The 12880-nt window shown below is 45.1% G+C and overlaps 1 protein-coding gene across 1 annotated transcript in view; it reads right to left on the reverse strand.

Annotated features, from left to right (window-relative positions):
* FRAS1 (Fraser extracellular matrix complex subunit 1) overlaps window positions 1-12880 on the reverse strand; it is an 887592-nt gene that overhangs the window by 51599 nt on the left and 823113 nt on the right. The window contains exons 56-57 of the mRNA XM_063919583.1: window positions 6843-7187; window positions 5978-6138 (exon numbers count right to left, since the gene is read on the reverse strand). Of these exons, the coding sequence (XP_063775653.1) occupies window positions 5978-6138; window positions 6843-7187 (506 nt within the window). The remainder of the gene's footprint in view (window positions 1-5977; window positions 6139-6842; window positions 7188-12880) is intronic.

The following is a 12880-nucleotide window of genomic DNA, read 5'->3' on the forward strand; positions in this document are numbered from 1 at the left end:
TGCTTCGCCTTCATAATGAGGCGCAGCAGGAAGAGTTATAGTGGCACAATCTGTGCCGTTACAATACATATACCCCTATGTACACTAAACATAAATGTCCAGTGAAGCAGGAAAATGGAATGGGGCCTCTGGCAGAACTCCCGCTACACTCATACTACCGCCTCTTGAGTCCTATACTTTATGGCTCATTCACAAACGCTCTGCTTTCTGCACACACCGACTGCCTACATATACCTCTGACTGTGGATATGTTTTCCGAAATTTTGATGCACAAGCCTATATTTGTTTATATATCCTAGGCTGATTGCGCTGATTATACTTATCCTTATATGAGCTGTATTCGCCTCACTCAATGTACTCTTCTCCTTAATATATTATTTTCATGTCTGCTATACTTTTGGATGTATTCATATTTGCATATGCTGATAATAGACCTGATTCAGAGACGGACACAGATCTGGCTGCGTATGCCATCTTCTCTTATGCTGGGGCAGTTCCGTTTCTTGGGGCGGGCGAGCTGCTCTTTGCTTCCCCCTCCTCCCTCTTCCTGAGTACCCATCTTGGGGGGCGGAGTTTCGCGGAATGACGCGGTTGCATCGTGTCGTCACAACGCAATTGCGTCATTCCACAAAACTCGGCCCCCGAGCAGAGTACTGCTGACAAGAGGAGGGGGAGCCAAGCTACAGGAAGGGCCAGGCGGCTGGCGCGACGAGGAAGAGGCGGGTCGAAGAGCGGAAAGAACCTCTTCAAACGTAAGTTTCTCTCTCTCTCTCCTCCCCCCCCCCCCTCCTCTGCCGCCTGCAGTAATGTGTAAGATGGGGACACTTGCCTGCCTAATGTGCAAAATGGGGACACTTGCCTGCCTAATGTGTAAAATGGGGACACTTGCCTGCCTAATGTGTAAAATGGGGACTCTTGCCTGCCTAATGTGTAAAATGGGGACTCTTGCCTGCCTAATGTGTAAAATGGGGACACTTGCCTGCCTAATGTGTAAAATGGGGACACTTGCCTGCCTAATGTGTAAAATGGGGACACTTGCCTGCCTAATGTGTAAAATGGGGACACTTGCCTGCCTAATGTGCAAAATGGGGACACTTGCCTGCCTAATGTGTAAAATGGGGACACTTGCCTGCCTAATGTGTAAAATGGGGACACTTGCCTGCCGTATTTTGTAAAATGGGGACCCTTGCCCGCCGTATTGTGTAAAATGGGGACACTTGCCTGCCGTATTGTGTAAAATGGGGACTCTTGCCTGCAGTATTGTGTAAAATGGGGACTCTTGCCTGCCTAATGTGTAAAATGGTGACACTTGGCTGCCGTAATGTGTAAAATGGGGACACTTGCCTGCTGTATTGTGTAAAATGGGGACTCTTGCCTGCCTAATGTGTAAAATGGGGACACTTGCCTGCCTAATATGTAAAATGGGGACACTTGCCTGCCGTATTTTGTAAAATGGGGACACTTGCCCGCCGTATTGTGTAAAATGGGGACACTTGCCTGCTGTATTGTGTAAAATGGGGACTCTTGCCTGCCTAATGTGTAAAATGGGGACACTTGCCTGCCGTAATGTGTAAAATGGGGACACTTGCCTGCCGTAATGTGTAAAATGGGGACACTTGCCTGCTGTATTGTGTAAAATGGGGACTCTTGCCTGACATAATGTGTAAAATGGGGACACTCGCCTGACGTCATGTGTAAAATGGGGACACTCGCCTGACGTCATGTGTAAAATGGGGACACTCGCCTGCCGTCATGTGTAAAATGGGGACACTCGCCTGCCGTCATGTGTAAAATGGGGACACTCGCCTGCCGTCATGTGTAAAATGGGGATTCTTGCCTGCCGTAATGTGTAAAATGGGGACACTTGCCTGCCGTAATGTGTAAAATTGAGATTTAATGTCTCAAGGGCATTGCGGTGTATGGCATAATATAATTTATTTCCCCTTTTTTCCTGTGGTGGCCGTGATCTGTTGGTGCAAGGTCAAAAACTGGTGTGTAAGGTAGTCTTTTCAGATGAGGCCACACCCATTTTAATGGGGTCACGCCCATTTTACTGAAGTCACACACCCTTGCCAGGAGCGCGCGCCACATACTTTTTCTTTTTATATCTATATTTTGGGGGGGGGGGGGGGGCGCATTTTTACATCTCGCACTGGGAGCCAAATTGGCTAGAAACAGCCCTGTGCATGGGGCAAAGCCGCCCAGCATGTGTGACGGCCCAACCCTCAATGTGCATCAAACTAAGGCTGACCCGTCAGTTGGCCCCCATTTTTTTAATCGGAGCGACTGCGTGTGGTATCATGCAGCCACCCCAAAAACGGTCACATCACTTCCCCGTCCGGCCCATGCCCCCCAATGCCGAGTCGCCGCCCCTTGAATGCCTGCTGCTGTCAACCCGCAATGTGCAAGGTCACGCAGCCGTAATGCGACCGCTGCGCAGTTTGACTATATAGGCAAGCTGCGCTGCGGGACGCTGATGCAGCCAGGTCTGAATCAGGCCCTACATGTGATACCACTTGAATTGCATGTTTTTTTGTTTTTTTTTTATGTCATTTTCTATGCCTTTTTTTTTTAAATTACATGATTTAAAAAAACAAACAAAAACATAACAGATTCCTTCTCTCAGGGTGTTAGGAACTAATGCCCCTGACACAAACACAGTTACAGTTAGTAAAGCACAGTCTCATAACAGGCCTGCTGCCTATTTCCCCAGGTAGTGAGAACCTGAGCCAAGCTCTGACACAAGCCCCGAAGGGCCTAAAGAGACAAAATGGGTCTTGTGGATAAAGACCTTCCTTCTCTCTCACAACCCAGGAGCTATTATCTGGCTTTTACAAAAAGCCCAACGCTCCCTGCAGAGCAACCACAAATATCTTCAAGGGGTTTTAAAATACATAGGCCAGAAACCCAGGAAAAACATGTCTCTCGTTTATCACTTCCACCATAGGCAAATGCAAAGGGGGTGGGGGGTACGTGTTGCCCGGAAAATCCCCCTTCCCCACAACCTGGCCAGTGGCAACTACATGCACTATAAGGGGCGGAATGAAGCTGCCGCACATGCCCAATGGCAGCAGATTTTTCGACGAAGTCTGCTGTTTATGTATGTCTGTGGATTTGTGTGCTCAATCTTTGTCCAGAGAGAAGATCTGCTAAATTACTTACCGTGATAATTGGGTCTGCATATGTCTGACGTACTGTATTACATAAACTGCATTTTGTTTGGGGCAGACTATAGCTTGTTACATGCTGGCTACAATCGTTCTAAAGTCAAACATTTAGAAAAAGTGGTGGAACTTATGAGTGGTGGTCAGAGGTGCAAAAATATATTTGGGCCCCCCTCCAAAGTTCAAATCATGCCAAACAGCAATGGGTGAAGCAGAGGCTAACATAAAGATACAGAGGGTGACAAAAGAAGGCAAGGGGTGGCAGAAGGTGACATCAGAAGGCAGGGGGAGACAGATGGTGTCAGGGAGAGAGTGAGAGACAGTCGGTAACAGGGGTACAAGCACAATGTCCTGTGCAGTGCGGAGAACAGGGGGCATTTGATCCTATCCGTTTGATAGATAGACAGTGTCTAGTTAGACAGTCAATAGATAGACACCATATATTAGACAGACATTAGGTCGACAGGGTCAAAAGGTCGACATGGAAAAGGTCGACAGGTCAAAAGGTCGACATGGTCAAAAGGTCGACATAAAAAAGATAGACAAATGTTTTTTTTTAAATGTAACATGTTTTTGGATTATTTCATACTTTCTCTATCCATGTCGGCATAGAGTTGGTTATAAACCTTGTGGCGAGCGCAGCGAGCCACCGTGCCCGAAGCGTGGCGAGCGAAGCGAGCCCCGCGAGGGTATGCCTTTCTACAATTGGGGGTCCCAGATGACAAAACTATCCACTCAAACCACAAAAATGCAAAAAACATGGTGTCTACCTTTTTCATGTCGACCTTTTGACCTTTTCCATGTCGACCTTTTGACCCTGTCGACCTTTTGACCCTGTCGACCTAATGTCCATCTAACATATGGTGTCTATCTATTGACTGTCTAACTAGACACTATCTATCTTTCATACCGGAACCGCATTTACCTGGGTGGGAGCGGAGAACTGTGGCCTCTGCTGTGTCTGTCACAGGTAGGGAGGCCAATCCCGGGCCGTTTTTTCAATCCCGGGATTCTCGGGATCCCGGGATTGCAGTAGGGATCAGTGAAGGGTGTAGGGAGCAGCGCTGGAGAGAGGGTGTAGGTAGCGGTGTAGGAGGGAGGGTGTAGGTAGCGGTGCGGACTCGGGAGGGAGGGTGTAGGTAGCGGTACGGGACTCGGGAGGGAGTGTGTAGGTAGCGGCGCGGGAGGGAGGCTGTTAGTGAGCACTGCACGGAGTGAGGGTGTAGGTAGCGGTGCGGGAGGGTGTAGGTCGCGGCGCAGAAGGGAGGGTGGGTGTAAGTAATACTACTTACTATTAGGTGGGCGGCAGCCATGGACACACTGAACGCGGTGGCATTTCAAATGAAGCGACTGGCAGCCAATCAGGGAAGTGGCCGCAGCAGTCGGGGAAGTGGCCGCACCTTTTTACACATGACGGCAGGCAAGTGTCACCATTTTACACATTAGGCAGGCAAGAGTCCCCATTTTACACAATACAGCAGGCAAGTGTCCCCATTTTACACAATACGGCGGGCAAGTGTCCCCATTTTACAAAATACGGCAGGCAAGTGTCCCCATTTTACACATTAGGCTTCCCTGATTGCCGCCGCGTTCAGCGTGTCCATGGCTGCCGCCCGCCTAATAGTAGTAAGTAGTATTACTTACACCCACCCTCCCGCACATGCGCAATGTAATCCCGTGAATCCCGGGAATTGGAGGCTCCAATCCCGGGATTCAAATCTCGGCATTTTTGGGTCCAAATCCTGGGATCCCACCGATCCCGATCCCGGGATTGGCCTCCCTAGTCACAGGGTTCCCTGTCCCTTGTGCTGTCCTCAGTTTGGCACTCAGACAGGTAGACTCGGACAGTGCCAGTTATACTGGTTGTGAGCTGCCTTTAATTCACAGACAGCAGTGAATCAGAAATAATGTCCAGCTGTCTGTTAATTAGAGGCAGTATGTGGCTTGATCATCAGCACTGATACGTGGCGGGATTCCTCTATCAGTCCAGCACAGACAAGGTCATCCCTGTTTTCCTAAGGTAAGGGGCAGGTCCCTCAGGCAGTGGGGCCCACCCTGCTCTCTGCATTGCGCCATTCATCAGACATTGTTCAAAATGGTCTGCTGGGGGGCAGGGGATAACACATTGCTGGTCTCGGTAGCAGTCAGCCCCTTTGTGCTCAGGGGTATCCGGTCTCTAGGTCGACCACACTTAGGTCGACAATGTCTAGGTCAACCACTATAGGTCGACAGTAAGTAGGTCGACATGGTTTCTAGGTCGACATGTTCTAGGTCAACATGACAAAGGGTTGACATGAGTTTTTCACTGTTTTTCTTCAATTTTTGAACTTTTTCATACTTTACGATCCACGTGGCCCACAGCTGGGAATGGTAACCTGTAATCGGTAGCGGAGCGAGGCATCTTGCCTGAAGCACGGCGAGCGAAGCAAGCCATGCGAGGGGACACGGTGCACTAATTGGGGTTCCCGGTCACTGTACGGAGAAAACGACACCCAAAAAAAGTGAAAAAACTCATGTCAACCTTCTGTCATGTCGACATAGTACATGTCGGCATAGAGTCCCTGTCGACCTAGAAACCATGTTGACCTACTTACTGTCAACCAATAGTGGTCGACCTAGACACTGTCGACCTAAGTGTGGTCAAGCTCACATACCACACCCATGCTCAGGGGCCCCAGTGCAATACACCTGCTGCACCAACAGTAGTTCCACCTCTGTATGGAAACCCCTCTCCACAAATCCTGTGTTTGGTGCTTCTATCACATAGCCTTTCTATACAGTATGTCCTATGTATACATGTTATAGCAGCTTACCTCTACTGTCTTCCCAGGCCTAAATTCTATTTTCTTAGAGCTAGGAATGTAGTCAATTCCTGGAGTAGCAGAAGGTGGATCTGATGGGCGAGTGGCACACCATACAGATGTTGGCACTGAAAGGTCAGGCCCGTTACGAATAACCGGTATCTCAATGGAGCCTGATGGAAAAAAACAGAATAATATAAATAAGATTACCCGATTGGGAAGGTGTAAACATTGCACTATGAATTATAAGCAAATCTGTGTGTGTGTGTGTGTGTGTGTGTGTGTGGGGGGGGGGGGGGGGGGGGGGGGATATCAGTGTGATCACTCCCCCTTGCACAGGCAAAGGAGATTGCTGCTAGAACTCTCCAACAAGGCTGTGATCGGCAATTAGTACTCTCCTCCCCTTCCTCTTAACAGCCTGGGATGCGGCTGCGGCAAAAGCCACAGACAGGGCTGTGTCAATAGTATTTCATTATCCCCCTTGCGTATTAATAGTTAACCACATCTCCAAGTGTACCAAGCGTGCCCCCCTAAAAGCTAATCTTTTGATGGTTTGATGGCATGCAAGACTGTAATACATTACCTTGATACTGAATTTCTGATTGGCAGCAATTAGAAATTCTGGCACTATATTAAAGTAGTTTTGTTTGATTAGTGTATATACAAGATGAAGAGCAAAGTATTTTCAATGAATAAAGGGAAATTAGGAAAATTCTCGCAGGTATCGGCACAAGTGAGCACTGGAAATATGATCACCATCTGGTGCACATACCAATAATGTGCTGTGTAAAATACTTCAATGTTATTTCATGAAACCACCAGTGTATCTACAATTATAAGTATATTTACTAAGAACACATTTTATGCTACTTTATACCTGCATCCTCGCTGACAGTAAAGGTGGCATTCCCTAAGAAGACCATTGAAGCATCATTGGGTCCTTCAATCACGATCCTGGCCGTAGCAATGTTGCCAATTCTAGCATTCTCAGACGTATCAGCAAGGGCTATCTCAAATTCTTCTTCATCTTCATATTCACTGTCATCAATAACTTTGACATCACAGATGGACATGGTAACTCCAGGTCCAAAAACGACACGATTTTCATTGGTCATACCCCTTGACTTAAAATCAGATCCCGATTCTATGGCATAAAGACTGCTGCCTTTTGCGGACTTTGGTACCGTATAGCAAACAGCAGAAACAACGCTTCCTGGGTCACCTGTAATAAATATGGTGCAATCACTTGTCTAGAAATGTAGTGTTTTTGATACTCAATATTATTTTGTTTACGAAAAAAGAAAACAAAACAATATTACAAAACTTTAAACCGTTAAACACATAGTTTAAAAAAATTCCCGGGGGAAAATCTGCAATAAAAAGTAATTTAGAACTAGCTATAGATACAAATCAACAGCAGGAAAAGAAATTGCATAGAAAAAAAAATCATAACAAAAACTAAACAAGAAAATAGAAAGTAGTGTTTCAAGTAGCGGAAATGACTCTGACCACAGTGCATTGTTAGACGACATACTTCTTTGCTTGGAACTGTGCAGATATCTAAAAGATTGCTGCTTCTATTTAGGTATTTCCATTACATCTGACAGTCACCGGCACACAGATAATAGAAAATAAAACAAATGAGCAGCACAGCCAAAGCAATCACAAAGCTGTTTATTGATATATCAGCATGATTCAAAGTTCAGGAAAATCCACTGTCTACAAACTTTAATGGAAGCCGCAATGAAGATTTCTGAATAAGACAGTATTTCTGTTTAACTTGAAAATATTACAAAATGAAATATGCAGCCTTTGCAGTTGCAGAGGTTCTAAACTGATAGGGATCAGGCTTGTCTGACTTATCTCATTCTCTACTGAGGACTGATTGAGCCTGCAACAAATAAAGGGATTCTACTTGTGACAGGTGTTGGACCAACAACATTTTGATTGCCAGGCCTACATCACTGGGACATGAATGCAACACTAGTGGTACTCAATAGTGATCTATTTGAACACTACGAGGCTGATGCAGGGTTGGAAATAAAATGTGTGTAAATTACTTAAAAGAAAAGTGCATATTGCTGCACGTATGCAGAGCTGTACACATTTTGAGATGTGCATGCCTCCAAGGGCGTAGCTACCATAGGTGCAGGTGAGTGCAGCTGCTATGGGGCCCAGAGCTGAGAGGGGCCCATCTTGCTTGTCAAAGTTACATATGTTATATACATTTTTCACCATTGGGTAGTACATAAGGGCCCTTACAAACTTTTGCCATGGTGTCTACAGTATATCTAGTTATGCCGCTGGGCCTGCTCAATGTAATGTGGTAAAAAATTAACTGGAGGGTATTATAATGTTACATAATAAGAGCTGGGGCACTGTAATGTGGCACTGTATGAAGTGGAGGCACTATGGTATGGCATAACATGGACTAGGGGCACTGCATGTCCTAATGTGTATTAGGTACTGTGTTGTGTAATGTGTACTGGTGGCCCTACAATGTAGGGCATAATGTGAACTAGGGCACTACTATGATTCATAAAATAAATGAAAGCACTACTATGGTTCAGAAAATAATCTAGAGCACTGTTATGGGGCATAAGGTGTCTCTCTACATGCAGGGGCCCCACAAAATGTTGCTATGGGGCCCACAAAGTTCTGGCTATGCCCCTGCATGCCTTTGCACTGGTAGTATATACACCTATATTACTAGTCTTCATCATCAGTCAGTATTTGCACACAAAACCAAGTTTTCCTGGCACCAATTAAATACTCTGTTTTTAACAGAATTGCAGCTGCTTTACAAATACAAGGGAATACTCAACCCTTTTTACAGACCAAAAAAAAAATAAAAAAATAAAAGATAGAAAGCGCTGGCAAGGGGTGGTCTTCAGTATGCCGAATGTCGGGATCCCGGCGCACAGTATACCGGCGCCGGAATCCCGACACCCGGCATACCGACATATATTCTCCCTCGTGGAGGTCCACGACCCCCCTGGAGGGAGAATAAAATAGCGTGTGTAGCGCGCCACCGTGCCCGTAGCGTGGCGAGCGCAGCGAGCCCGCAATGGGCTTCTTTGCGCTCGCCACGGTGTTGGTATGCCGGCGGTCGGGCTCCCGGCGCCGGTATGCTGGTTGCCGGGAGCCCGGCCGCTGGCATACCATACTACACCCCTGGCAAGCTGTGTATGTATATATATATATATATATATATATATATATATATAAAAATAAAATAGTTTTTATTTATTTATACAATCCAAATATAAAAACAACATCATACCAGTGGATGCAATTAAAATATCAAGAAACACACACTTCCACAAATAGTTAATATTATATATTCTCCGGTTTAGAGAGGCCAGCTGAAATTGATATTATTTTTCTAAGTACCCTTTATATATTTATCTAGTCTCTGTGAGCCGGAAAGTATCAATTCTATTCCAGATTTGCAACACAGTCACACTAAAGCTTTAGTGTGACTAAAAGAAGTAACTGTGTTGCAAAAACCTGGAATAGAATTGATACTTTCTGGCTCACAGAGACTAGATAAATATATAAAGGGTACTTAGAAAAATAATATCAATTTCAGCTGGCCTCTGTATGCTGAAGAATATATAACATTAACTATTTGTGGAAGTGTGTGTTTCTTGATATTTTAATAGCATCCACTGGTGTGATGTTTTTTATATTTGGATTGTATAAATAAATAAATAAAAACTATTTTATACATGTATATACAGCTTGCCAACGCTTTCTATCTTTGTTTTTTTGTGTGTGTAGTATTTGCACACAGCCTGTAGTAAGTGTAAAGCGTTGCCTCCTACCAGTGTATAGGCCCTAACTTGCTGCTCTGCATGAACCACATTTGCGTGAACACACCAGGGGCCAGATGTAATGCCCACATGGCGTCATTACATCCGGCCCCAGACTGAATTTTTGCCTGTGAGAGAACGTCCCCAATCTGTACTTTTCCATGCCCCCAATCTGTACTTTACCATGCCCCCTTGTGTACCTTCCCATCTCCCCGTTCTGTACCTTCCCAACCCAATGTTCTGTACCTTCCCATTCCCTTTGTTCTGTACTTCTCCCCCCCCTCCCCCCCCCCCCCCCACATTCTGTACCTTGCCATCTCAATGTTCTGTCCCCTCCCATTCCCTTAGTTCTGTACTTTCCCGTCCCAATGTTCTGCATCTTACCACCCCCCCTTTCTGTACCTTCCCATTCCCCCCATTCTGTACTTTCACATCCCAATTCTGTACTTTCCCATCCCCCTGTTCAGTACTTTCCCATTTACCCATTTTGTACCCGTTCTGCATCTTCCCATCATCCTGTTCTGTACCTTCCCATCTACCCGTACTGTACTTTCCCATCCTCTATGCTGTACTCTCCCACCCTCCCTCCCATTCTGTAGCTTCCCATCTCCCCTATTCTGTACCTTTCCAGACCCCCATTCTGTACCTTCTCATCGCCCGGTTCTGTGCCTTCCCATCCCCCTGTTTTGTACCTTCACATCCCCCCATTCTGTACCTTCTCATCCCCCGGTTCTGTGCCTTCCTATCCCCCTGTTCTATATCTTCACATCCCCCCATAATGTACTTTCCCATCTTTGTTCCGCCTGATGGCCTGCAAGCATTCACTTTCTGAGCATGCACAGTGCAAATTAACGCAAGAAACCCTGCTCACAATACCATACTGCTCACTACGCATTAGACCTTAAGAGGATTGCACAGTAAACATTATATTGTTGCCTGTCGCAGCAGTATCCTGGGCTCAGTATCAATTCTTTGTGTAGTGATACGAGTGCATTTAGCTACCACTGAATGCAGAACAAATTATGGGCAGCTCTGTGACAGGCTGGAGGTATTTATCCACAGATGTATTACTTTATATTGTAAGATTTAATGAGCAGGCCCTTTATATAACTTTCTTTCTTTTTTTAGTTATATCTAATCAGGAGTACTGCTGTATGTAAAAAGTTGCCAACACAGTATAATAATATAATATCAATAAAATATTTCCATGTGAATAATTTCATATTGATGCAGGAATGTATCATGCATTATCTCTACAAAGCCACAGTTATGACTGTGAGACTACCATATGCAAAAAATATTTGTGTAGTGCCACTTTCAGACTGCATAAGCCGAGTCACACCTGGATGACCCCTTACAGAATGGCGGCCCGGCCGGGCTTATTGCCGAGTTGGTGACATCCCTGCTGACACATGCCGTGGTGCCCCATGGAGCTTAGATGATCTCCAAGCGCCGCCTCTTCCTATTCATCGACCCGGTTTACCCATTCACACTGCACTGCGAGCTGGGTTGAACACGTGTTCAATCCAGCTCACTATCCGAGTTGAAATACTAGGTCACTCGACCCCGGCCATTTCATCTGTCCCCTGTTAGGTGCAATATTATTGCTGGCGGTCTGAAAGGGAAGAATACTTGCCACACAGTACATTCAGGCTGAATTAAACCTTTCTAGTCTTCAAAAGACTAGTTTTTAATTCATACATTGGAGTACACTGAATAAAGTCAGCTATACATAATAGTAAATATAGAAGAAAAACTGTAGATATCCTTGTAGTGTTGATATTTTGCTGTCTAATGATGCTCAGTCTGCCAGTTGTTCACTACATGCTCTAGTTAAAATCTTAATCCAATATCAAACTTAAAGGGCAGAAATTGCTGTTCAGCACAACCCTGCACAACTTATGTTTGCTCTACATAGGTTAGAGCAAAAGGGGACAATAAAGCCATCTTGGCTGCATCACAAAAAAACGTGTGTAAAGGGCCCAATACACTTATACGACATGATGGTCCGTCATGTCATATAAGATTTCGTCCAACCTCCCGGCAGCCTCCCCGTTGGCAGGATAGTATTAGATATATCGTATGCAGTTTTTTTGCATACGATGTATCTTTTACTATCCTATCTATGTACTGTGGGATCTGACATATAACGAGTGCAGCACTCGTGATATGTCGGATCTAGGGGGATCCGAGCCGATGCTCACGGGAACGCGCATCGGATCGGATTGGCTTCTCAAGCACCATGAAAATCCCCGATTTCACCCAATATATCGGGCCCAATGCCCGAATTGGGCTGAAATCGGGCAAAATCGGGCAAAATCGGCCTAGTGTATGGGGCCCTTAAGTGTTGTATACATTCATATCTATACATACACTAAAGTACAAGACTGACAATATGCCTTATGACCTGTATCATCAGCATAGTGGAAATTGCTGACTGTGAAGTGAATGGTATTTTGCATATTACTGTACTGTTTCTACTTCTAGCAAACGAGAATACCGGTGATTACACTGTTAATGTTAAAGAACTCCATTCAGGAAATCTAGTCATTTAAGCGCGCAATAATGATGGTAAAGTGGCTATTATTGAAATATATTAAGACATCACTGGCTTTTATGAACGACCCTGGCAAAGGAATGTAGCTGGGGAAAGCTGGAGAAATTATTTTTCTTAATAATACATTTGCTGATTAAGGTGTTTAAAATCGCAATGCACAGAAGTAATAGCCTAATGTGCACTACTGCTATATGCAGATATGCTGTATCAGCACATCTGCATCACACCCATATACTCATACAGTATATGACCATAGCTACAATCTATATCAGCATAATGTCCTGGATACCTAACAGTAATTCATAAATGAAGCTACATCTAATCGCTGCCTACTATGGTGCTCAAAATTATATACTCCCTCAAGTTGATGACTGTATATTTTCTATTGCAAAAGCGGCAGAAACAGAACATGGCAATGTAAGGTCAAATAAAGGTAGTATCAGAGAATGACAGTGGTATCCAGGAAGTAGTTATGTGACCGAAGGTCACGAACCCGACCCCAACCCGTATATACACAATGAGTACATGGTATGCTCTTACACT

This window comes from Pseudophryne corroboree, chromosome 1 (assembly GCF_028390025.1).
Source record: "Pseudophryne corroboree isolate aPseCor3 chromosome 1, aPseCor3.hap2, whole genome shotgun sequence".
NCBI classification, from domain to species: Eukaryota; Metazoa; Chordata; class Amphibia; order Anura; family Myobatrachidae; genus Pseudophryne; species Pseudophryne corroboree.